At 55.9% G+C, this 25,932-nt stretch overlaps 1 protein-coding gene across 1 annotated transcript; it reads right to left on the reverse strand.

Moving 5' to 3' along the window:
- Nucleotides 1–20,191: 20,191 nt before the first annotated feature.
- On the reverse strand, nucleotides 20,192–25,516 carry LOC141954960 (coiled-coil domain-containing protein 183-like). The gene is made up of 12 exons (XM_074895053.1): nucleotides 25,175–25,516; nucleotides 24,036–24,203; nucleotides 23,802–23,906; nucleotides 23,487–23,609; nucleotides 23,029–23,142; nucleotides 22,827–22,887; nucleotides 22,644–22,744; nucleotides 22,223–22,383; nucleotides 21,678–21,867; nucleotides 21,409–21,534; nucleotides 21,075–21,159; nucleotides 20,192–20,394 (listed from the first exon to the last, which is right to left on the reverse strand). Exons 1-12 carry the CDS (start codon nucleotides 25,514–25,516, stop codon nucleotides 20,192–20,194), a joined length of 1,779 nt encoding a protein of 592 aa, XP_074751154.1.
- Nucleotides 25,517–25,932: the final 416 nt, after the last annotated feature.

Consider the following 25,932-nt stretch of genomic DNA (forward strand, 5'->3'; position numbering starts at 1 on the left):
GCCCCCGCCTGGGGTGCCCCAGTGCCCCCACCCGACCCCACCGGTGCCTGGGGGTCCCCCCTGCCAAGGGGGAGCTCCTGTGCCCCCCTCCTACCCCGCCCCGGTACTGGACAGGCCATTCCCCCGGGATGCTCCGTGTCCCCCAGTGACTCCCCACCCGCTCCCACCGTGGTGTCCCGGTTTCCACCCTCTTGGGCCTCCCCTTATCCCCCAGGCCGTGACACCCCGGTTTCTCCCGGCAGCCCCGGTCACTCACCAGCTCACCCCACGCTGTGACGCGTTCCCGGGACACGTGTTTGATGGCCACCTGCAAGACAAGGGGAGCGGCGGGATGAGCCTCCTCGTCCTGCTCCTCCTCCCCCCGCCCCGCCGCCGTCCCGCCACTTACCGGGCTGCCATCGGAGAGGCGGGTGCCCGAGTACACGGAGCCGTAGCCGCCGCTCCCCAGTAGCTGCCCCTGCCGGTACAGCTCCTCCAGCCGCCCCTTCTCCGTCCCTGTGTGCCAGACTGGGCCGTCACCGCTCTGCCCTGGCCGCCCAAAAGCCCCCCCGCTCAACCGGCCCAGCCCGCTCTGACCTGGCGCTGCTGTGGCCGCGCGTTGCTCCCCGCCGCTCCTGGAACGGAGATGGGCCGCCGAGGTGATCTCCGGCACCGGCACCGCGGCCCCCTTGCTCCATTCCGGGGCCGGGCTTGGCAGCTCCCGACCCGGACCAGTCACCGGGGGCTCAGTGCCGGCGCTCAGGCTGCCGAGCGGCTCCAGGCGGGTGGGGGAGCCCGAGGAGAAGGAGATGGACACGGGGGAGGCAGGGACGGAGGGGGCGGCCTCGATGCTGCGGCTCCCGGCCGGCCCTGGGGTAAGCGGGGGCCGGGCCAGGGCCGGGCAGAACTGGGTGGCGGCGCCGCCGCGCCGGGACGTCCAGCGGCGCCAACGCCAACATGGGCGGCGGATCCTGGCACGGCGGGAAGGGGAAGGGGCCGGAGGCGCCCGGCAGGGTTTGGGGGCGAGAAACGCCGGGACAGGCAGACAGCTGCTGATGCAGCCCATTGCTCATCCGCTGCGTGACTGCCCAGCTGCAGGCTCACTGCCCAGGGAGCCCCAGCACATTCCGTGGTTGCCACGGCCCCATTGCCCAGGGAGCCCCGGCACGTTCCATGGTTGCCACGGCACGTTCCGAGGTTGCCACGGCACGTTCCGAGGTTGCCACGGCCCCATTGCCCAGGGAGCCCCAGCACGTTCCGAGGTTGCCACGGCCCCATTGCCCAGGGAGCCCCGGCACGTTCCATGGTTGCCACGGCACGTTCCGAGGTTGCCACGGCACGTTCCGAGGTTGCCACGGCCCCATTGCCCAGGGAGCCCCAGCACGTTCCGCGGTTGCCACGGCTCACAGGATGCAAACAGGGCGGGGCGGGGGCGCAGGGATGGGGTGCATTCCGGCCCGGCCCTGCCACCAGCACCGCCCAGCTGGCCGCCACAGAGCTCCTCTTCCTTCCGCATCTGCACCAAAGGCCCCATGGTTTATTGCCTTGTTGTTCACTTCATTGTGCTTTCCCTGCCATCTCACAACTTCCCGGTGGAGCCCGTCCCGCCCTCCCGCCCCACCGTTACTTCATCACTGGCAAACCGCTGCCGCAACTCTTCCCTCTTCTAGTAAAAGTGGCAACTCCAGCTGGGGACTCTTGACTAATAACCCTCTTAAAATTTTTTTTCCCCTCCTCTTTTTTTCCCCTCAGAAGTCACTGAGATGCTTCCCCAAGTTCCAGAGATAAGATAAATCATTTCCTGGATGGGGTCTCTGATTACCGGAGAGGAGGGTGCTCAGAGCCACCCCGGCACAGAGAAGACCGGCACGTGGGGGCCAAAAAGAGGCCAGGAAAAATCAATGTGACACGCAGAGATCTCTGGGGCACGTGCGCACACACACACTGCCTGCAGACACACGCGGGGTACAAAGAGAAGGTGCGATGCCCACCTGGAGCGTGCGCACACCCGCGCTGCAAGAGACACGCTGGAACACAGAGCGCAAGGCGCAGTGTGCACACACACCCCGAGTCTGCGCACACACACACACACACACACACACGCTGCAGCACGAGGAATGCACCCTCCCACCCCCCGCACGCACCCACCCCGCGTGCACCCGCCCCTGCGCCCACCCGCGAGCTCCCAGCGAGCTCCCAGCGATGCGCGCGCTCGCAGAACGCCCCTCCCACGGGGGCACACGCAAACTCTGCCCTCCTCTCCCCGCTGCAGCTTTTCCAGCTCTTTCTGGGGCTTCCTCCCCCGGCTTCTTAAACACCTTCTGACAGCGGCGCTGCCACCAGCGCTGACGGGCTCAGCCTTGGCCGGCAGCGGGGCCGCCTTGGGGCCGGGGAAGCTTCCAGCAGGTTCTCACAGGAGCCGCCCCTGTAGCCCCGCACCCCCCCCAACCCGACCCCGACCCAAACTGCATTTCCCCTATCGCCCCGCTGTTAAGGGATGCTGCTGCTAAAATAGAGGGTTCTTTGAATACAGAATATTTAATAGGTTATAGAAAAACATCTCAAGAAGCAAACGTGCTGAATTTATAAACTACTTCTTCTCTAAGCAGAACATATCTCCTGTCCACGGAAAATAACTGACTAGCTAACTAAATGGTAAAAATATAGACATAATTCACATTTCTTCCTTTAAAAGTAAAAAAATCCATAGTGTTCCATTTCTTCTCTATAGGAAACTCCCGCACCAGAGGCTGCTGATGGGTCCTTTAAAGACACAGCAAGCAGTTCTTGTGGTGGTATTTTTTTCTCCCCCAAGTGTTTCTGTGTCGTCTGAGAATGAAGCTGGTCAGTGTCAATGCAGATGTCTCTGTCCCTGGAAAATCTTGTCCCTTGGCAGTGCCAGCAGCATGGGGGGAGCGTCCTCCTAAAGTCTGTGTGGGCTCTGAAGGGTGTCTGGCCCTTGGACGAGAGATGCCGGACTGCTCCAGTCGCTCCCATCCGCTGGGAAAGAGGCACCGCTGGGCTCAAACAACTGCCCGACGTTGACAGAGTGGGAGAGGTCATCTTCTGCCTCTTCACGCCAGGCATGCTGCAGCAGGGACGGGGCCATCTAGGTTTCAAACTGGAGGGGGTTCTGCTTGGATTCGGTGAGGACCTGCTCCTGTCCCTGGGCACAGCCCACGGGCTGCCCCTCTCCTCTCAAGCCCAGGTTGGCTGTCGTGGGGTTGTTCGGGGGCGTGAGCTCCAGATCCTCAAAAAGGGACAATTCCCCATGGCGGCTGGTGTCAAAGGTGCCTTCCCAGGCCAAGTCCATGTTAGTTTGTGGACTACAGTGGGAATGAGCACAATTCATTACTTATTTATTATCACTTACAACCATAGAATGGTTTGGATTGGAAGGGACCTTAAAGATCATCCAGCTCCAACCCCCCCGTCCCGGGCAGGGACACTTTCCACTAGCCCAGGTTGCCCAAAGCCCCGTCCAACCTGGCCTTGAACCCTTCCAGGGAGGGGGCAGCCACAGCTGCTCTGGGCAACCTCTGCCAGGGCCTCACCCCCCTCACTGTAAAAAAAAATGTACGCTCCTTCTGTCCAGTGCGAACGTACTCCTTCAGTTTTAACCCGCTGCGCTCTGTTCTGGCACTACAGGCCCTGGTAAAAAGTCTCTCTCCATCTTTCTTAAAACCTCCCTTTACATATAGAAAGGCTGCTCCAAGGTCTCCCCGGAGCCTTCTCTCCTCCAGCTGAACCCCCCAACTCTCCCAGCCTGTCCTCACGGGGGTGCTCCAGCCCCCCAGCATCTCCGTGGCCTCCTCTGGCCCCGCTCGAGCAGGTCCGTGTCCTTCTGCTGTTGGTGCCCCAGAGCTGGACCCAGCCCTGCAGGGGGGTCTCCCAGAGTGGAACAGAGGGGGAGAATCCCCCCCTCACCCTGCTGGCCATGCTTCTTGTGACGCAGCCCAGGAGATGATTGTCTTCCTGGGCTGGGAGTGCACACTGCCAGCTCACGTCCAGTTTTTTGCCCACCAATATCCCAAAGTCCCTCTGCACAGAGCTGCTCTGCATCCATCCATCCATCCATCCATCCATCCCTCCCCCAGTCTGTACTGATATCACCTCAACCCAGGTGCAGGACCTTGCACTTGACATAATGCCTGGTGCACATGGGAAAATGTATAATTGTTTGCTAAACTGAGACAGAATTTTTATGAAGACCTCCAAAAGAATAAGAAAAAGCGCAAAGTAGAGATTTTGTAAAGAAACCCCTAATACGGAAAGTTTTGTCTTTTTGAAGTTACACTTTGGCAGGGGAGGAAATATTTAAGGTAGCTGTAATCAAAATTCATTCAAAATAAGAATTTGTTTCAGATGACGTGAATACCACATTAATATCTGTAATATATTCACATTTGAGCTCAGGAAAGGAACAAAATACCCTCAAAGCAAAAAACCCACAACATTCAAGTGTGGCTCAATTTACTTCCCTTGATAAACTGTACTGTGGGCTAGCAAAGTATAATACCCCCCTTCAAAAGCACAGATTAAATCTACCTTTTGTTATTCTGACTTTAAAAAGAATGAAAACTGGTATGAAATACTGCACCATGGAAACCGGTTCAAACATTTAAATTCAAACAGAAAATTACTTTTAGCAAAGCAGGGAAAAAAAAATCACTCTTAAGAGTGTGATTGAAATTTAGCGTTTTGCTCTACAGCTCAATCTTTCTTTCAAAAAACCCCAAAGCACAGCAATGTTAGATTGTATTTAATCCTCCAGGAAGCCCTCAGCGATGGGAAGAGCTGCTTGGGGCCGCGACTGAGCCTACAGCAGCCGATTAACCCCGGAGCCCTGATGCAGTTTGAGCACAGTCTGTCTTCATGCACAAACCCGTGGATGCTGCTGAAACCTCCAACTGTGAGCTGCTGCCTTGTGGCACTGAAGTGACACCTGACAAGTCGGACACCACAGACGCTCGATAACCAGCTTTTCGCTGACCTTCATTCTTGGGAATGTTGGTGGCATCTTTTAGAAAAGGTTTTTTCCTATGAGTTTTACCAGACAGCTTCAGGTTTTCTTACCTGTGCCTTCTGTTCCGAGCTAAGTGACCCCTGAACTCATTTTTACTTGACATATTAAATAGTGTCATACTTAGTTCCACCACGCCTGGACTCTGAGAGAACTCAGTGCTTTCTAGAGTGCAAGGAGAATGTAAACCATTTTGAAGTAGGGTGTTTTCCCCATAAAATATCAGTGAGGTCACAGCCCCCAAAACCCACCTTCAGAAGCTTCTGACATTTTTAATAGTTTTCATTTAACTCAAGAAAAGGAAAGAAAACACAAAGCTGCTGGAAATGATGAATACAACTACACTGCGGTTATGTTTTTCTACACCGTTTAGAAGAAGAGCTACAACGTAGAGCAATGTGAATATTACCCGAAGAAGAAAACCAGGTTTTTCAACAGCAGAAAGACCAACCATCATCAGGGAAGAGAGAAACTGAAATTCGCATCTGGGGAAAGATGCTCAGAAGACTGAAGACTCAGTATTAGGTTTCAGCGAAACAGTAAATCAGCCTGGAAAGTTCTGGCAGCTACAGTTCTTCAGAATTTGAGGAAAAATGGTGCAAAATCAATAAAGAATGTGGTTTCACATAAAATGTGAAATGTAGTACATTCAGTAGCACATGCCAGTGCTACTGAAGAGAAGAATGCTTATCACAAGATGGTCGGCAGAATAAATTTCCACCTGCTGTATTAAGGCAAAGCATTAATTCCAAGCACTTTGAGGAGTTCAGGTAAAGCCCTTTGTACAAAAGAAAAATTTTATTCGTGTTTCCAAGAGCGTATTTTTTTGAGAAATTGAGATAAAAGGCATACATGAACATCACCATGATTACATACTATGAAATGCCCACTGAAATGATGTTCCCATCAAACATATTTGTATTGAGGAAACCATTAAGGCTTGTAGCCCATGGCAAAAATAAAATCAAACGGAAGGAAAACACCCTTATTGTTGTCATATGAAAAATCACCACTCGGAAATGCCATGGGCGAAATTCTGATTATGTTGATTGAGGAGGGGGGGAAAAGGGCAAGAAAAAAAAATCAAACCATAAACATACAGGGCAGTATGACTTAAGATAGATCACAAATAGATGATATCCCCAACTTCAAAAAGGGAAAAAAAAAAGATGTTAAAATAGAAATATGCCTCTTAAAATGGTTCTGAAGCTCGACTCTGATCCACAGCCAGTACTGTCAGAGGGCTACAGATCATGAGGAAAAGGTCAGCAGGCAACAATTCAGCAAAGACTGTTGGCAGTAAGGCTCACTCTGGCAGAAACTACTGCAGGAATCTATCGCCCAGGATGTAATTGATCTAAGAAAAGTGAACACCCCCCCATCTGATTCGGCATGCTAGATGGGGTCAGTGTTTCAGTCAAGTCGAACTGGTCAAGTCTGTCCTTAAGTCCCAGCTCTGGTCTCCACCCAGCTCAGTGCTGGGCCAAGGGCACAACACGCAGCATCGCTGCTCTCTAGGCCAAATTCTTGTGTTCTTGAGACACCGACACAGCGTGTGAGGGGGCAGAGCACAGCGCTGTGCCCCAACAGGCCGGCTGCCCTCCACAGCCCAGGGCAAGAGAACTGCGGCGCTTCCACCGGCACCCCCCGTCTCACAGGGGAGATGCAGCAGCGCCTGTCTGCACCTGCCAGGGCCCGCAACAGGACGACCAACAGCTCACCTGGAATTTCAGTCAGGCCACATATTTCACCTCTCCGACAGCTAGAGGAGTCTGCTCAGCAATCTGGGGGCAAAAATAATCTTACTGCATTGTAGCTGTCCCTGATTTTCACTCCGCTTCTTTGGTTGAAACCAGCAAACGAACCTGAATTACCCTTTAACGAGTAATATTGCAAGGGCTGCAGAGAGCCAGAAAAGCCCTACCATAAACAGACTGTAATACAGCCTTCCAGCCTGTTATACAATGTGCAGTTACATATTTTAATTACATTTATTACCTAAGACGAGAGAATTAACGTGAACTGAACCTTCAATGACCCAACTGGATTCATGCCAATTGTTTTACTGTGCAGACCCCCAAGATGCAGAAGCCGGCAGAACAACCTGACCTCAGAACCGCCAGTCAAGCCCCCTTTTTTAATCCACTGCTTTCTGCCATCTTTTTACTATTTGCAGTTTGAAGCTGGTTTTATCATCTCCAAAATTTTTGTTTCAGTCTGTGGCTAGCACAGAAGTAGCTTTAAAGACACGGGGCAGTGCGGCCTGTGCCCTGGTGCTCACACGCTGTGAAGGTTGCTGCTCTCCCAGCCGCTGCAGACTCTGCAGTCGAACGCTCCCTCGGTACCATCTCGGCACGTCTGACCTTTCTGCTGGGAGACCCCGTCACGCTGCATAACATGGTCAACATCATCCCATCCTCGTCCTGAAAAGGTATGAACTAATTCGAGGTGTGGTAATACTCACATGCTTTGAACCCCACTTCTGTCAGAAGGTGAATTACATTCAGTTTGGGGATACAACAGAATGCTTGGAAATTCCAGCACCTGAGTAAGTTCATCTCCACGGGTGTCAGACTCAGAGCAGTCATTTCTGGAACAGTCACCCTTGAGCATGCATCCCCATGAGAACTCCATCTCATCAAAGCAGCATTAGCAGTGCTGTACTGAATGATCCACGCACTGGGGCACGGGCAAAGGCTTACAGCCTGCAACGGGAATAATCAAATGATGGAAGTGAAGATACTTCCATAAGGTAGTGCACTACTCTACTGCTACTGCATTATGTACATCATTTTTTGTAGAAAAAAGATAAATAGGTAATATATATGAAAATACATCTAAAATAAGACATATTACGTAAAATATAATTTTAATGTACAAATATCTATACACCCAGTAACTATTTATCTGCTTGTATGGACGAGTAGAGTATATAGCAAGTGAAGTAAACGTTACACCCTTTAGAGGGTGAAAAACAGTCTCCAACTGCACGCTCATTCTAACACCCTTCCTGTGCTTTGCTCTGTCTCTCCCAGTGCCCCCCCCCAACCAATCCTCTTCCCTTCTAAAGATGCACGATCCAGCCACCGGCCTTTCCCCTCACCACAGCGCCTCCTGCTCAACGTTTCCGACCCCCTTCTCCAGTCAAACTGCCACCTTCGCTGCCAGCTGAGGCCTCCGCCGAGAAAATATAACCCCTCCTCCTCCTCCTCACAGAGCTGCTGAGGATGGGAAAGGCACACAAACCAGACTGCGAGCGGCCGGAGGCGGGGAAGTTCACCCACTCTATCGGCTGCTCAGAGCAGGGCTGGAGGAGGCGTCACTGTGCAGGGGAAGGCAGCGCCGAGGGACACGCTGGGAGAGCAGCGCGGGCACGGCAGAACCTGGGCAATCCTTCTCACCTGGGATGAGAAGACCCCTGGCAGAAATCAACCAAAGTCCAAGGTCACACCTCGTGACGCCAGTACACTCCAGGCCAAAGTGTGAAGGCTCCACTGTGTAAAGAAAGAAGGAAACTCCGTACCTAAAAGTTCCATCTGTTCAATGTTACCGTACGACCTTTTAAAATGAAAAGCATCAACTATTACCTGGCTAACCATAGTATTCCAGAGGACTGTAAATATTACTGCAAGGAAGACCTCAGTTTCTGTTTAGCACAAAACTGGGAGCTTCTCTGAAAAACAGGCTGTAGTCTTCAATTACTGCGTAGCTACAATAGAGAGATATATAGGGCAGACACCTATAACGTGTCTCTGAACGCAGGAAATACCACACATTCAAAATTATGCAACTGTTCACAGAAGCGTTTCAGAAATAGTCGAACTTCATTTCGATTTTTCTTAAATCACCAACAGCCTTTTCGAATGCTTATTAGCAGCTACTTTTATCTATCCATTTTAATGGAATAGAACTTAAGTAAAAGCTTCCACAAGTCCTTCTTAAGGGTTCAATATTTCCACCTTTCAGCAGTTTCTTAGAACTAAAGTAACAACATTCTACACCTTCTAAACCAGAATTTAATTCTTCACTTTTTTGTTTTAATTTTCTTCTCTAGATCCTTTTCTGTACCGCTCCTCCCTTCTCCCCTTACAATCTTCTGTCATTTTTCTCTCCTTTTCCCACCTTCTCTGCATTTTTTTCTTCCTTTTCCCCCTTCTTCCCTCTCTCCATCCTACCTTTTCATTCTTTATAAAAACCCTTTAAAGGCTGGGAGAAGGGACAGAGGTAAACTGTCAAGAATAGAAAAGTTGCAGCCAAAAATTGCTATTACCCTCTAATTATTTTCTCTCTCTGGTATTGTTCCCATTCGACCCCATCCCAGGCACAGCTGTGCCCGGCCCTGAGGAGACGAGGGGCTGTTATAAGCGGTTCCCAGCAATGGGGAGGGCAGGAGCCAGGCTCCTTAGCGTTATCAGTCCTTCTCTCCAGAGACCGGCGTACAGCCCGCGGAGGGGGGTGGAATCAGAAAAATTCAGAAAAACTGGCAATATCAGCCTACACTATCAGAAATACAGAGCATAAAAATTGACACGGGGAGAGGTAAGCAGGGGAGTGCAGCGACCCGCAGGCCAGCAGCGCGCTCAGCCCGTGGCACAGCTGCGGGCACACACAGGCTGATGTGCTCCTGCTTTTGACAGAGCTGGGGAGGGACTATCACACAGCAGCAACATCTACGCCTTCTGAAGAAAGACCCGGCACAGCTCATACTTTGAGCTTCAAACCCGTGTCCTCAGAGGTCACGGAGACACCATGTCACTGCCCTGGCATCGCTCTGGGGCTGGGCACATGTTCAGCCTTTCCCAGGACACTTGTGCCCTGGCCACCAGGGATCAGGTCAGACCTTACAGGCTGTGACACAGCCCAGGTGCCAGAGCACATCTGGGGTCAGTAGGTATTATCTGCACATGGCTTCAAGGAGAAGAGCACAGTGCCACGCACAGGGATTTGATCCAGCTCTGGGCCCCAGCAGCCCCTTCCCAGCAGGTGCGGGGCTGGGAAGCTCTGTGGGCACGTGGAGCCCGACCACGGCCCCTCCTGCTCAGGAACGGCCGCTCCGTTCCACGCATCACACGGTGCTCGGCGCCTGGGGAGCTCACAGCTGACGGGGCTTTCTGCTCAGCTATCCAGCTATTCTGCCTTCTCGCCCACTCACTGCAAAGATTATCAATTTTCCGGATTCTCGAGTTTAAAAATATCTCCCCCGAGGCATAAAGGAAGAGAGGCGGGTGGGTACAGTAGGGGTTCCCTCAGTGGATGCACCAAGGGACCAGGCACGAGAGTCACCGACTCACGTCATCCCCAGGACAGACAGACACTCTTCTCCTGCCAGGGAAACGTCCACGTTGCCAAACACCAGCACACGCTGTTGCCGAGGCTGCGGCCTCCGATAAGCCTCAGCAAATGCCTCTGACCTTCCCTTCAGCAGTTGGTCCTGAACTCTGGGAGTCACAGTGCACTGCGCCTTCAGCAGCTCCACCAGTCCAAGCAGCACCCTTTACAGAATGAAGCACTTTTTACTTTTCTTTTTACCCAAGGATATCCCAATCTCACCTTCAGTTATTGCATTTATAGTGTTCCCTCTTTGCAAGAGAATTCACTGGGTTTCAAAGTACACGTTTGCCAAGACCACAGATCAAATGGTCCTAAACTGCTTCGGATGTCTGAAAGGGAGAGATTTGCATATTTGTTTTTCTTTAATCACATCTATCCTTCTTTTCTCCTCTTAAGCAAGCCCACCTTTCATGCCTAACCACTTAGGGCCAACAGGAACACTTAGAAAGGTCGCTTTGTTGTACTCAGTCTAACATTTCACAGTACCTTGTTTTCCCGAAACAGGGTTATCTATCGCCCGGGACTTACCCGCATTGCATTCTGCAGAGCAAAAGCACTTCCTAAGGTAATGAACACAGAGCATGTTGTCAAACAAACAAACAAAAAACTCTATTCCCCTTTAAAAAGAATTTAAAAAATCAAAATTCAGTCATTTCTAAATCCTGTAGTACATTCTACCGATTCCCACGACTCCTGAGCTATGAGCTGCATCAGCCCGTCTGTGTCTTTGCACAGTGACTCCGACAGCCCGCGAAGGGCACCGCAGAGATTGCCACGAACTGCGGGGAGCTCTGAGCCCAGGCTGCAGCGCCCGGCGCGGCACTGACACACAGAAATCCTACGGGACCTGTATGCACCTAGCGCCTGCAGCCATCCTGCTCCTTTCTTATTGAAAAGGATCCAAACGTAGATCTATAAACCCAATTTCTAACGAAACTGAGAGATCTCCAATACCTGCTCTAAACATCGGTGTCTTCCCAGAGTCAACCTTCCAGTTCTTTACATTTCTCGGGACAGCAAAGTAAACAATGATTAACACAAACTATTTTGTGAACAAAGATTTCTTCTCACCTGATGTAAACATCAGGAAAAAAAACCAGTAACCAGAAAAGTGACCGCTCACAGATTAATATTCATGTGTGAATTTACATCGATGTTTCACATTAATCTGATTTTGTTTAGACAGTGTAAACTAATACATTTGAAAGTATATTTTCACAAGTAGTTTTCAGTGGAAAACTTGATAAAAATTAAAAAGTATCGGAGGCCTGACTTTAGCAGGTCCCAGGCTTGACCAACAGCCTTTCACAGCCTGGGCTGAGGACAGGATTGTCACATTCTACGTTGCCAGGACAACTTTCATACCGCCAGCTTATGACTGGCCCAGGTTTTGAATAGAAAGATACAGTTATGAACTAAATCTGCCTTTCTATCTGAAAAGCAAATGAATCTCCAAGAGCCCAAAGAAATCCAAACCCCACATAAGCCAATGTATTAGTTGAAATCCTGAACATAAGCCAAAATGAATTTGCCTCACATCAACAGTTTCCAGACTGGACAGAACAATTATTGCAGGCTTGTATGAAAGACTGTACTACTGCTCACTGAGTGCACAGGCGAAGGAATTACACACCTTCTGAACAATCCTACCCTGCCCTGCAAGGAGCTTTATGATGCTGAGCTATAGGAGACTAATGGACACGACCGGAGGTTTAACAAACTCATGCTGTGCCACAGAGGAGAATCTAGATTTTTAAGATTAAAGTTAAAGGCCTGATTCTCATTGCCTTCAGAATGCCAACTGAAACTCCGAGGTCAATTGTACTGTCATCGCATAGAGAGAAACCAGCTCCCTCATGCCCCAAGCGATGCTGAGCTTTCCATGGGGAGAGATGCTCTTCCTGTGCCTCCTCCTCCCAAGAGTCTTTTTCCTTTATGTTTGTATTACAAAACACACAACTGCCTTGGGAATACCTTGCACAGTCTATTAGTAAAGCCACACCCATGTCTAAAATGTGCTTGTCTCCAAAAATATATGGACAATTACCTGGCACGTTAGCTCATTAAAAATACCGCTGATAACAAACAAGTTTTGAACCACCAGACAGTTCCAGGCAGTCATCGCTTCCCACACCCTCCACACCTTCACAGCTGAAGTCACACGCTTCTCCTCATGTTCATAATCACAGGCACCTTACACAAAGCAATAAATATTTACATACGTGCAAAATAACGCACAGAAGCAGCTCACGAGCCCCCACGGCAGGGAGCAGCACTAGAACCGAGAGGCTCTCAGCGCTCACGGAGCCGTACAGCGCTGTGGCACAAGCACAAGTTCAGTGCCAAGATGCTGCTCGAGAACACGCTCTGCACTGCTGACACCTGGGATCTGACCAAGCATCACCTCCCTTCACACACTGATCAGGATACCTCCTGACTAGAGGCACTGCTATCCTACCCAGGAAAATAACTACCTGTAACCAGCTTACAAGAAAATCTATTCAAACTCTCCACGGAACAGTGTGATTCCTCCAGCTCCTATCACAGGCTGGTACACAAAGTACATACATACTGGTACATAAAGAAAAAAACATTAACGGGGAAAAATCTCGGGTTTGACCTTTACCAGTAAACCCAGCGCCATCCACTGACACCGTGTTTCTGGAGCCCTGTCCCCTGTGTGCCCGCCCGCAGCTCCGCACAGCAGCAGGGCTCTTCTCAACCCCGGGCTCTGCCCAGGGACACGAGAAGTCACAGCGCTGCCAACTCACAGCAAAGGCTCCAGGCTCTCGTCCTTGAAGCAAAACCCTTCCAATCTGCACTTAGGCATTTCATACAAAATCCACCAGCAATCCAAACAGCGGAGCACGCCATAAAAACAACCCCGGCTGCTCTCGGTACGTGTGCAGCTGGGCACGTGTTACCAAGAGCAGAAACCCAGGGTCTGGAGCATCGCTTCACCGTGGGTGTATCCCCGAAACACACGATCACACAGATCCTGGCACCACTGCCCGGGGTTCCTCCTGCACCAAAAAGAATCCTGACACTTCTCTACGTTTCCTTCCTCTTTACACCCAGCAGCAGCCAGGGCATTAATTCTGGTTTCTCACCCGTTACACTCTTCCCTTGATTAAAGAGTTTTACAGTAACAGCCACCCCAGGCCAGACTCTAACCCAGATCTCCGGGAACCTCGGCAGATGGGGTCTGGAGGGGAACGCCCGGTACCGCCGGGAGTCTGACAGCGGCGTTCCCTCGAGACAGCTCACCTCCAGCTTTCCAAAACCCCCGAAAACACCCACAGTCCCGGTTAGACCGGGAAGGAGCGAGGAAACGAATCCTTTGCTCAACCTCACTCTTGACCAAAGTGCAATTTCCACGCGGCCTTGGCGCACAGAAGCCCACAATCCTACCAGCTTCTAGGGGGTTGGAGAGACAGCCTTCCTGCCGTGTCAGCACTGCTGAGTAACAGCCAAATCACTGGTGCATGATCAACCCTGTTCCAGCCATGGGTACGAAGCACAGCAGGAACGGGGCTGCTTGGGGGAAGTTCACTCCATCCCAGCCAGAGCCGGTACCGTGGTGTCGAGGGCTCTCTTCCAACCTGTGTTACTCTGTGAGTCAAAGAATCTTTCCCTTGGAGAGCTCTTTGAAGACAAACTAGACAGAGGAAGAAGAAAAAACAGAGAGGCAACAGCAGAGATATAAAATGCACCAGTATGAATATAGGAGTTCTTCTGACAAATATTTCTCCACTCCAGCTGTTAGTAGGGAATCTATCAGATAATTTTGATGAAACAAGCTGACTTCTGCCTGCTCAGCTACCGGGTCCCCAGTGCCATATGGCTGGGCACAGCATCATGTGGTCAGTTGTGTCTCAGAACTCCTAATCTAGCAAGAAGCCAACAGCTGTGAGGGCTCTGAAGTCACTTCTGCCTGTGGAGGTGATAGGCCACAGCAGGACCAGGGCTGAGCAAGGGACTGTGGGGTCACAGCTGGTAGGTCACTCCTTGTCTCAGGGCTTGGAGAGGACCTTTCAAGCTCCCCTCTGCCAGCACCTCTGCCAGGCCAGCAGAAGGCACCCAGCTGGCACATCGACTGTGAGATCCCCTCTGCCAAAGGGCCCAGGCTCACTCCAGGAACGGGGCTGATATTTGGGTTGTCGAGTCTCTTCCGCATGAGTACACGATGGGAGAGCAGTGGGCACACAGGTTTGTTGGGTCTACCCGAGAAGCTGAAGGGCCAGCAACCCTGGGAGATCACGGTGAGGCTACTTCTCCCTGGTCAGGTCCACAGTCCGCAGGCAGGCTTGGGTTGGGTTCCCTGCCTGAAGGGTTGTTTCCCAGAGGACTGTGGGAAGCAGCAGGAGAGAGACACGATGCCACAGAGTGCAGCTTGGAAGGTGGAGACTGGGCATGAGGAGGAAGAAATGTACTCCAAGGATAGTGCTGTGCTTCAAGAAGTCATCCAGAACGTGGATGCGTTCACTCCATGTCTCTGTGTTTCAAGGAACAGAGTGTGAGGGTGGCCAGACGTCAGCGAAGTGTGGAAATGTCAGGGGGAGAGCAAGGTGATGAAGCGAGATGGGGATCTATGTCTTGCAGGGAAACAGAAGCAGGTTTGGGACAGTGTAGGACAACCAGTGGGGGAGATGGCAAAGGGTGCTCTCAAGGCTGGAAGTCACCAAGAGAATAAAAGTCTTTGTTCCTTTGGGTACAACAATCGTCTCTGCCACCAAGGAAGAGGGGACATGTTGTCCTCAGGCCCTGGGGGGGCCTCACTGCCCCCTTGCACACCCCCAGTAAGGCTGAGGAACTGTTGTACCGGTGTCCTTTACTCAGCATTTGTACCCAGCAAAAGGCCCCTGGGCCAGCTCTCGCCCTCGGCCTTAATGCCGGATTCTGAGCAGCACCTCTTGGCTCTGGCGACCTGAGGTGTTTCTGACACTCTGAGGTGTCTCATCAGACTGAACCCACCCACCCCAAATCACCACAGGGAGCAGAAAATATTAAGTGCATCACTTCTTTCACCCTTGAAGTAAAAATAAAGGGCTAAAATTCCCTTTCCCTGGGGTAACCCGACAGATAAACCCCGCAGACAGCACAGACCCCAACAGACAGCAAAACCCACCGAGTTCAAGGGAAAAGGACAAGCACAGTCACACAGCAGAACGTCTGGAGTGCCACAACCGGGACAACAAACCTTTCATTTTTTGAAAACTAATTCAGAACCATGAAAAAGTTTGGGGTTTTAGACCAAAGCTTTCCCTTCCCCGGCGATGCCCCCACCCCCTGCAGGGAAATGGGCCCCAGCCCCCTGCGCCCACCCACTGCTGGGCCGGAGCCACCACCACTAGTGCTGGGGCTGCTGGGGCTGGTGCCCCCTTGGCAGGAGAAACACTCAGTCACCACCCAGACCAAAGGGAGTGTTTTCAAAGGAGCAATTCCCCCTTGCCGGGTGAACCAAATCTCTGCAGGAACATCCCTCAGGGGAGACCATGGAGAGCTGGAGGCCTCCTGCCCAGGCCGCCTCCCTCAGAGCACAGAGCCCTGGCAGAGTGTCGCAGGCAGTAGGCCCTGTGGGGCCAGGGGACCCCGGGGGGCTCCAGCACGTTGTGTCCCCCCAGCACCTGCCCACACTCCTGCCTGTGCCGTGAGGGGGCACTGGGGACCTGGGGGCTATTGGGGGGTGTTATGGGGGTTCTGTGGGAGGTGTGGGGGTTATTGGGGTCCTGGGGGATTATTTGGGCCCTAGAGGGAGTGTAATGGAGTCGGGGGGTGGGGGCTCTGTGTGTCCTGGAGGGGTTTGGGAGGGGTATTGGGGTCCTCGGGGGGGGGGGGGGGGTGTCTTGAGGGAGATATTGGTGTCTGAGGTGGGGGGAGTGGGGACGTCCTGGAGGGGGTTCAGGGGGAGTTACTGGGCTCTGGGGGTGTCTTGAAGGAAGTAATGGGGTCTTGGTGCTTGGGTGGTGTTATTGGGGCCATGGGGGAGTTGAGGGGCTTATCACTGTCTGGGGGGGGGCAGGGGGGGTGGTGTGTCTAAAGGGCTCCTGAGGGCAGTTTCTGGGGGAGATAATGGGGTCCTGGGGAACTATAATGGGGTGCAAGAAGGGTCCAGTGGGGGCTAGTGGGGTGCTGGGAGGGATCCTGTGGGAGTAATTGGGGTCCTGGGGCTCTTCTGGGAGGGCTAATGGGGCTTAAGGTAGTCCTGGGGGTGGGCTGGTGGGGTTCCGGGGAGATACTTGGGGTCTTGGGGGGTGAAATGGAGACCTGGGGGGCCAGTAGTATCTGGGGGGCACTAACGAGGCTGGGGGAGGATTGGGGTGACTGAGGGTGTTTTGGAGGGACCTGGGGGTGGCAAATACAGTTTGGGTGGGTTGCAGGGGAGATTTGGGATTCCTGGGGGTCCCAGGGGTACCTGTCCCTCCCCCCCCCCTGCAGGTGCTGCTGCCCCAGGGGCACCCCAAGAGCATCAGCCCCGACCCCCTCCAGTACCAGTGCTGGGACGCTGTGGGGGTGGGGGACGGCGCCTCCACCGTCACCAGGGCCACCCTCAGCTGGGTGCTGCGGGGTGAGTTCCCTGGGTCCCAAAACCCCCTTTTCACCCCAAAGTGCCTTTCATCCCCAGATTGATGTCTGACCCCCAAACCCCCAGTATCACCCCAAAATTTCCCCATTAGACCCCCAAAGCCTTTTTTGACCCTTAAATCTCCCACTTTAAACACGTGATCTCACTTTGACCCCCAAATCAGCCACAGTGTCACCAAAATCCGGGATAAAAGAACTTACCTACACCAATTTGACGCAGATAAGCAGACACTCCTTTATTGACGGCCGGACGTGTAGGGGAGTGCTCTCACCAACAACACGTGCCAGGCACCAGAATCATACACCTTCTATAGAACTTACTCCTACATATTCATTAGGTCTTCATGTATAAGCACACAGCTTCCAAGAAATCATGAACATATTCTCCTCCCACTTCCGATTCTGCGCAGCAGAGGTTAGAAATGTCTAGAAATGGCTCTGGGGTGTAATGTGAGTAGGTGGTCCGTGGGTCAGCGGTCGCAATCTCCCCCGGCCGGAATCACCTTTTGCTTAAGGACACGGTTTTCTTGGCAGGTACCTGCAAGCTGTTACGGTTACGGCCCTCAGTTCCCATTAATCCTGGACCTTGACAACTCCTTGCATTCTTCTAGTCCAATGTATGTATTATAAATCAGTTTACAAATCTTCTTGTGTTTTGGTTACCTAGGTTTTAACTGTTTCTACTAGATAATTGTCGCCAATCCCTTCGGCCTTGGTACGGGGCTGTACAGGGAACATTTAGAGTAGCAGCTGGTTGTTAGGTTCAAAATACAATAAATGTAAAATGATTTTTACTAAAATATCTTTTAGTTCCACACTTATACTAAAATCAAAACACAATCAAACACAATTTGATCCGTTAATAATAAAATCAGTAACATTACCAAGAGCAGAAACCCAGGGTCTGGAGCATCGCTTCACCGTGGGTGTATCCCCGAAACACACGATCACACAGATCCTGGCACCACTGCCCGGGGTTCCTCCTGCACCAAAAAGAATCCTGACACTTCTCTACGTTTCCTTCCTCTTTACACCCAGCAGCAGCCAGGGCATTAATTCTGGTTTCTCACCCGTTACACTCTTCCCTTGATTAAAGTGTTTTACAGTAACAGCCACCCCAGGCCAGACTCTAACCCAGATCTCCGGGAACCTCGGCAGATGGGGTCTGGAGGGGAACGCCCGGTACCGCCGGGAGTCTGACAGCGGCGTTCCCTCGAGACAGCTCACCTCCAGCTTTCCAAAACCCCCGAAAACACCCACAGTCCCGGTTAGACCGGGAAGGAGCGAGGAAACGAATCCTTTGCTCAACCTCACTCTTGACCAAAGTGCAATTTCCACGCGGCCTTGGCGGCCAGAAGCCCCCATTTCACTCTCATTTTTTTAACTGTCCTTTGCACTTCTGATCCGCCTCTCGCCCACTTTCTCTCTCCCACCAACACGCACAGACCCTCCGCAGATCCCCCCCCGGCGTGTTCCCGGCCGCCCGCCCCGGGTCCGCGCACAGAGCCCGCGGGAATCCCCCGCCCGGAGGAACCGGCGTCCCGGGACCGAGCGGCCGCACCCGGCCCCGCCGGCCCCGCCGGCCCCTCCGGCAGCGCCGAGCGCCGCAGCGCCGACACCGAGACGCGGCGAGCGGAGCGAGCGGCTGGCAGCGGCCTCGGGGAGACGGAGCCGCGGCCGCGGCGGCGCTTCCCGCCGGCCCCGCCCAGAAGGGCAGGGGAAGCTCGCGCTGGGGCCGATGGCCCCCGCGGAGCTGGAGGAGGTGCCGCTGGCCGGGGGCTCCAGCGGGGACCACAGGGCCCTGGCAGCAGCCCCCGGCCTTGGCTGCGCTTGGGGACCAGCAGCCCCCGGTTCTCGGCCTTTGCAGAGGAGACGACGCGGCCTCCGCGGGGGGGTGTCTGTGAGCCCTGGGCAGGGCTGAGGATCCCACCTGGAGCCAAAGGCTTGCTGCAGCCTCCTCTGCCGGCCTGGGGCCCCTCGGGGCGGCCCTTCCCTCCAGGCACCTCCCTGCAGCCCAGAGGTTGTCCCCGACGCTCGCTCGGAGCTCAGGGGGACGACTGGCACAATGTGCGTGCAGGGAGCAGGGGAGGGAAGAGGCACGAGGGCTCCACGCCAGGTCAGACAGCCCGGGCCAGGGGCTCTCCCTTTCCCAGGCAGGCTCTGCCCTTCCGCTCACACGCGCGCACACGAAGACACCCCCTGAGATCCGGTACCTGTCCGGGCCTCAGCCCCTGCCCCACGGTTCCCCGTCTTACTGATTTTATTAACAACTGAAATTAAATTGTGTTTGATTCTAATATAAGTATAGAATTGAGATATTTTAGAAAAAATAATTTTACATTTATTGTATTTTGAATCTAGCAACCGACTGCTACTCTAAACTTCCCCATACAGCCCTGTGCCAAGGCTGAAGGGATTGGTCATGATTGTTTAGTAGGAACGGTTAGAACCTAGGTAACAAAACACGAGGTGATTTGTAAACTGATTTATAATGCATACATAGGACTAGAAGAATGCAAGGAGTTGTCAAGGTCCAGGATTAATGGGAACTGAGGGCCGTAACCGTAACAGCTTGCAGGTACCTGCCAAGAAAACCGTGTCCTTAAGCAAAAGGTGATTCCGGCCGGGGGAGATCGCGACCGCTGACCCACGGACCACCTACTCACATTACACCCCAGAGCCATTTCTAGACATTTCTAACCTCTGCTGCGCAGAATCGGAAATAGGAAGAGAATATGTTCATGATTTCTTGGAAGCTGTGTGCTTATACATGAAGACCTAATGAATATGTAGGAGTAAGTTCTATAGAAGGTGTATGATTCTGGTGCCTGGCACGTGTTGTTGGTGAGAGCACTCCCCTACACGTCCGGCCGTCAATAAAGGAGTGTCTGCTTATCTGCGTCAAATTGGTGTAGGTAAGTTCTTTTATCCCGGATTTCGGTGACACCCAGAGCTGCCTCAGGCAGACACCAGCCCACCGGGCTCCCAGAGCTGTCAGGGGGGGAAGAGGTCCCAGGAAGGGCCAGGGGGCAGAAAGCCAGCCTGCCCCCAGCTCTGCTCTGCCTGGGAAAGCTGAGCCCAGCCCAGCCCAGCCCCACCTCTGCGGGGAGAGCAGCTGGGCGAGGGGCAGGGGGACGGGGCTGCCTCCAAACCCAGCTCAGCTCCCCTCGGGGCTTGACGCCGCTGCTTCTGCCTGACAGGAGTGACTGAGGAGCTCCCGGTCCAGCTCTGCTGTGGGCTTGGGAAGAAGGACACAGACCTGCTGTATTCAGCCTAAGAATAACTGCTGTATTGAGACAAAGGGTGCAGCGGGTGGTTGGGGGCATCGGGAGCAGAAGGGGTGGTCGGGGGCATCCAGAGCTTTAGTTCAAAGGGCTGCTGTTTCTTTTTGTCTTCGATCAGGCGCCGCCCCTGCTTCTTGATGTGTTCCCGGCAGAGGACATGGTCATCGTCATCATCGTCAGAAGCAGGGGGGTCTGGAGGAGAGAGCAGAGAGGAGCAGGTTGGGGAGGGTCTGCGGGGCCACCTCCGCTGTGCCTGTGTCCCTGGGGAGCTGTGGCCCGTTTTGGAGGGCTGGTGGCATCCCAGAGAGCCCCGTGCCAGGCCCTCGGGCACAGGCACTGTGACGGGCTCTCCCAGCCCAGCGTCCCAGGGTGACCTGCAGGGCCTGGGGATGCCACCGCTGGGGTCCCCCCCCAACACTGCTGGGGCTTCCCACCAAGGTCTGGAGCTGCGGGGCGGTGGCTTCACCTCCGCTTTGGGAAAAAGGGCCGTGAGCTGCAGAAGCTCCTTGTCTGCTCCAAGAGCCTCCAATCAGAGGAGGCCAGAGGCAGAGCCAAGCACTGGTTCTTCACCCTCAGGGCAGGGGATTTTGAAGACGAGGGCCCCCTCCCTGCCCCACAGCATCTCCCCTTGTTTCTGCTGGGGCTTAGCGCTTACCACCCCAACAGTTGCCGTCGTTCTCCCACATCCCCACCTAAAACCACGCCCCGTGCTCAAAGCCTTGGAGACAGCCAAGGTCAGACCCAAGGTCTGGAGGCAGCTCCTGGGTCGGGGTCTGCTGGGACAGTGGGAGACAGGCGAGGACGCTCAGAACTGCCTGTGGGCAGGGGCTGGGACAGGCGCTGGGGGACGTGTCCCCGCTGTGCTCTCCTACCCTTGGTGTCCTCCAAGGAAATCTTCAGGCTCCGGGGAGCCTGTGCCATCGTCTGCTCCAGGAGATTTCGGACCTTGACAAAAGTCTGTGAAAGACACCCTGGGTTAACTGCTGAAGGGGAGGGGGTGTTCAAACCCAGGGGTGCTTCACCTCCATGTCCCCATGGGGGGACACCCCGCAGCGCCCAGTGCCCCTTGGGGCTGAGCTGCGCCACGGCTCTTCCCCGGGGCCACGTCCGTGCTCCCATCTAGGAGGACAGCTTGGGACGGGCCACCTGGGAGAGCCCTGTGCGGGTCCCCAAAGACCACCGCAGGGATGGAGCCCCAGCACGCACCGCATTGTCCTCGTTGAGGCTGTGGCTCTCGGGGGGCAGGCTGGCCGTGCGCTGCACCAGGTACTGCAGCTTCTGCCTACAGTGCTGGAGCTTCTCCTGCGTACTCCAGGCCTGGACAAAAGCGTCCTGCAATCGGAGAGAGAACAACTACGTTGGTGGGGAAGAAGAGTCTCTTGGGGTGACAGTGGCCGCTCCACACATCACTGTGCTGTGCCGCTGCACCCCCAGCACCGGCCGGAGCCGTGCTCACCCCCGCACCGCACGGGTACCTGGCCGGGCACCGTGATGCCACGCAGCAGGACGGCCAGGTTGTTGACAGCGTGGTCAAACTGGAGCAGCAGATCCTCCTCCTTCAGCATCTGGGCTCGCATCTGCTCCCGCCGAGCCTCCTCCCGCTGCAGCTCCCTCCTCAGCTCCTCCTCCAGCTTCCTGCAGCCAGACACATTCACATCCATACAACTGCATCAGGGTGCAGAGACACCCCACATCTGTTGCCAAAAGTGCTCGTCTCACCCCCCGCACCGCCTGCAGAGCAGAGATGTTGCCTGCAACCCAACCCCACGCTGCTGGTCCCACTCCCCACGCCAGGCAAGGAGCAAGGGTCCTCCTGGTGCCACCCGCAGCGGGAGCTTTGGGGGCTCTGCCAGGCCCAGCGCTGGGGGAGCACTCTGCTCAGGAAACCTCCCAGAGCAGGAGGGGTGGGGGCTGCAGCGGGACGGGGGAAGAGGGGCCCTGTTGGGACACCCAGGATGCCCACATCCCTCCTCCAAGGGTGGTGGCCCAGTTGGCACGGCTGTCCCGAGGCCAGCAGTACCTGAGGGTGTTGGGGGGCTGGCGACGCTTCAGCTCATCGTGCTTCAGCTCCAGCTGGTGCAGCGTCTCCTTCAGCGCCTGCTGCTTCTCCTTGCACTGCTGGAGATACCGCTCCAGGTCCGCCGAGGCCTTCTGCTGCTCCAGGAACCTGCCAGCCATGTCCTGGCCAGGGGAGAGCACGAGGACTCAGCCCGTGGCCCTCCTGGAGGGTACAGGAGCCGGGCCGTGGCCTCGGGGAGGTCTCTGCCCCAGGGACTGCTGCAGGTTCACGGCATGGAGAAAAGCAGCTCCATCCCTGCCTGCACAGGAGGGGTCTGGGGGGCTGCAGGGGCAGAGCAGAGCAGAGCACCCCGCCGGGACACAAGGCCAGCAGAGAGGTCTCGGCTCAGCCCTGCGTTTTAACAGAGATGGGTTTTACTTACCCAGACGTGGGAGCACGGCACCGCAGCCTTGGCCTCCTCCACCTTTTTGGTGACCCAGGCCTTGTACTCCTCCTGGGACTTGGTGTCCTCCAGTTGGGTTCCTGGCGTGGGAGGGAAGCGTCAGGGAATGCTGCCTGCAGCTGTGCCCACGTCCCACCCCCCTGCACCCCGCCAGGCACTCACCCGCAAGAGGGTCCTGCAGCTGCAGTTTCGACAAGTCCACGGCGAGCTTGTGCCTGGCTTGCTGCAAGGATGTTCAGCGTCAGCCCCCGAGCTGCTGGCACCCTGGGGGAGCTGGCCCTGCAGGCCCCCCACCCACGGGGGGCTCCGCACTGGTGCCTGTCACCTGCCCGCAGCCCTGCCTGTGCTGGCCCCCCCAGCTCACCTCTCTCAGATGCCTTTTTAAGAATTCCTTGAGCTGCAGCTTCTGCGCGGCCTCGGAGCGGCACCAGAACTCTCTGTCCGCCCGCATCTGGGTTTTTAACTTCTCCACGTCGCCCTGCAGCATATCAGAGAAGGGAAAATTAGCTGCGGAAGCCGGAATGGACCTTTGGGAGCCAGCTGAGCTTCTGGGATGACCAGTGTCAAAAAGGACGCCTGCCCTCCCCGTGCTGAGCACGCTGCCTTCACCGTGGCTGGCGCTTCGGGCAGGCTGTCCCCAGCCCCAGGGCACTCTGGCCCAAGAGCGAGACCCAGGAGGAGCTCTGGAGGCAGCCGGGTGCCGTGGGCAAGCCCAGCTCAGTCTCTGTTGCAGGAAGACTCCCCGGCCAGCCGGGGCGCGTGGTGCTGTCGGTGGGCTCTGGAGTGTGGGAAAGGGCCCCACGGTGCCCCGGGCCATCTCACCTTGGTTACAGCAGCCGCTCTGCGGGCATCTGCAGCCACGAGCTCTGCATCTTCCAGCTCCCTATGGTAGCGTTCAGCCGTCCCACACAGGAGGTCCAGGTGCATAGGCAGGTGGTCCAGCTCCTGGGACAGAGAGAGGCACAGCACGTCACCCCACTGAGCCCCAGAGGTCCCCCACACTGTGACAGGGGGTGGAGGGAGCAGGAGGACCTGGCTGATGCGGGGGGGCGTAACACCAGAGCAACCCCTTGGACACCTCGTTGCCTTGGCAGGGGGAGCGGGTGGGACGATGGCACACAGTGAGGAGGGGCTCACCTTCCGCAGGGCATCCCGCACCTCCACGTACAGGGCTGTCACCTTCTGTGCAGCCTGAACTTTCAAGAGCATCTTCTCGATGCTGTTCTCCAGCTGGCGAATGGCCTGGGGCAGAGACAGGAGGGCGGACACGGGGTGACGCCACGTGCCGAGCCTGGAACCCACCGGGGGGGTGCAGGGCTGGGATGAAGGCCCCTCACGGGTGCTGCCACCCCAGGAAGGGGCCCTGGGTACCTGCAGCTGCGCCTGCTGCTGCTTGTCCTCCTTCTCCACAGCCTGCAGGCGCTGCAGCCGCCTCTGCAGCTCGTCCCGGGCTCGTCTCCGCTGCCTCACCTGGTCCAGCAGCAAGTTACAGGTGTTCACCCGCGCATGGATTTCAGCCCGGAGCTTCTCCTGGGTCACCTGCATGGACATGGGAGCGTTGGCCAGGCCAGAGGCAGGGCTCTCTGGGCACCTTCTCACAGGAGAAGGGTCCTGTCTGGAAAACTGCCCCTGAGGTAGAGCTACAGATGCCAGGACGTTGCTGCAGGACATCGTCGCTCCCTTGGCAGGACGGGCTCTTGGAGAGCTTTGCTCTGGGGGGCTGGTCGGGCTAAGGCAGAGCTGGGCAACTACTGAGGGCAGCGCTGGGTCAGGCTTAGGGACTCTGCACAGCGCAGACCCGGGGCTGGGCGCCAATAAAATCCATCGATTGGTGCCCCAGATGTGGCTGCTGGCAGAGAGCGGCGGCACTGCCCTGTCCCTGCAAGAGACCCCAGGGAAAGGCAGCTGCGTGGGGCCAGCACCCCTTGTCCCCACGGCCTTACAGCCAGGTCACAACCCAGGGACAGGTAGGGGAGGGCAGAGAGAGCTTCTCTCTCCAGGGATGCAGCTGGAGCCTGCAGGAACCCGGGCAGCCCTGGGGACACGCAGGCTGGGACGGCCAGGAGCTCTGCTGGGGCCAAGGATCTGCTCGGGGAGCTCCAGGGGGTCCCTTGAGCGGTGGAAGGGGACCCACGGCACCACACGGGAACACCCCGTGTCTCGCCGCACCAGCCCCGTGGGGCTGTCCCTGTGCCGGCCCCCGGCCCCTCCGCCACGCACGCTGTTCTTCCCAGCGCCCCGGAGCCCTGGCCCCCAGCGAGCAGCCCCTGCCCACCGGAGCCTGCCATGGCCTCCTGCCTCTCCCCGGCATAGCCACACCCGAGGGCTCCTGCGCTCCGCAGACCTGGGAGGTGGTGAGCTTGGGCACCGGGGGCAGGAGAGGGGCAAAGAGAACATCCCCCCAGCCTGGGGACGGTCACATCCAGAGGAAGCCGCATGAGGGGCAAGGGGGGCGCTGTCTCTGCAGGGCCAGCACAGGCAGGGGCACAGTAGACGGGACCTGCCGGTACCTTCTGGGCGCCGCTCGGGGCACGGACGTCCTGCACCGCCTCACACAGGCGGGGCAGCCGCTCGCTCTTCTGCTGGAGCTCTTCCCCGCAGGACCACGTGAAAGCCTCCCTCTCTTGCTCTGCAGGACACGAAGGTGCTGTTGGGACCACGCAGGACGATGGGGGGACCGAGAGCCCCCCGCCCGCCCCGTCCCGTCCCCGCGCAGCCCAAGGGGCAGCACCTTGCAAGGCGATGATGGTGCGCAGATCCCGGGCGTGCTGGATGAGCTTTGCCTTCCGGCCCGGCACGGAGCTGGTGCTCCTGCCTCGGCCCTTCAGCCCCGCCGCGCGTGTGGCATCCATCGCAGCTCCTCGCGCACTGGAGACAGCCCGGGCTGTGGCCACGGGTGGAGCCCAGCTCCCCGCGCCCGGGAACTGTTGCTGGGGCACGGAACAGGTGAGGTCATAATCGGTTACCGAGCAGGCGAAGGCAGGGCGGGCAGGGGAGATCCCCGCTCTCCTTCCCATCCCCGTGGCTACGGCAGCTGCCACCCGCCCAGCCGGGGGAGCCCCCCAAGCCCCGCCAGAAACGGCGAGGGGCATTTCAGGGAAAACAGCTGCACACCCGTACCCAAACACGGCACCGGCGCTCTCCTGCGAGCTGCCAGCTTGTCTCAGATGCCCAGAGGCGTCTCCCTAGATACGCACCTTTGGAAATGTCAGTTCCTCACTCAGGAAACGCTGGTGCAGGGAGTTACGCTCCGGTTGGAGCGGGCAAG

The sequence above is a fragment of the Athene noctua genome, unplaced genomic scaffold (assembly GCF_965140245.1).
Source record: "Athene noctua unplaced genomic scaffold, bAthNoc1.hap1.1 HAP1_HAP1_scaffold_44, whole genome shotgun sequence".
Lineage (NCBI taxonomy): Eukaryota > Metazoa > Chordata > Aves > Strigiformes > Strigidae > Athene > Athene noctua.

What these genes read in the sequence shown, in the direction of transcription:
- LOC141954960 (XM_074895053.1), bottom strand. Translation starts at nt 25,516, where the DNA reads ATGGATGCCACACGCGCGGCGGGGCTGAAGGGCCGAGGCAGGAGCACC. An exon ending in GCTGCAGGACCCTCTTGCGG is followed by an intron (nt 22,745 to 22,826) that starts GTGAGTGCCTGG and finishes CTCCCACGCCAG; the next exon opens with GAACCCAACTGGAGGACACC. An exon ending in CAGCCCCCCAACACCCTCAG is followed by an intron (nt 21,868 to 22,222) that starts GTACTGCTGGCC and finishes ACCCTGATGCAG; the next exon opens with TTGTATGGATGTGAATGTGT.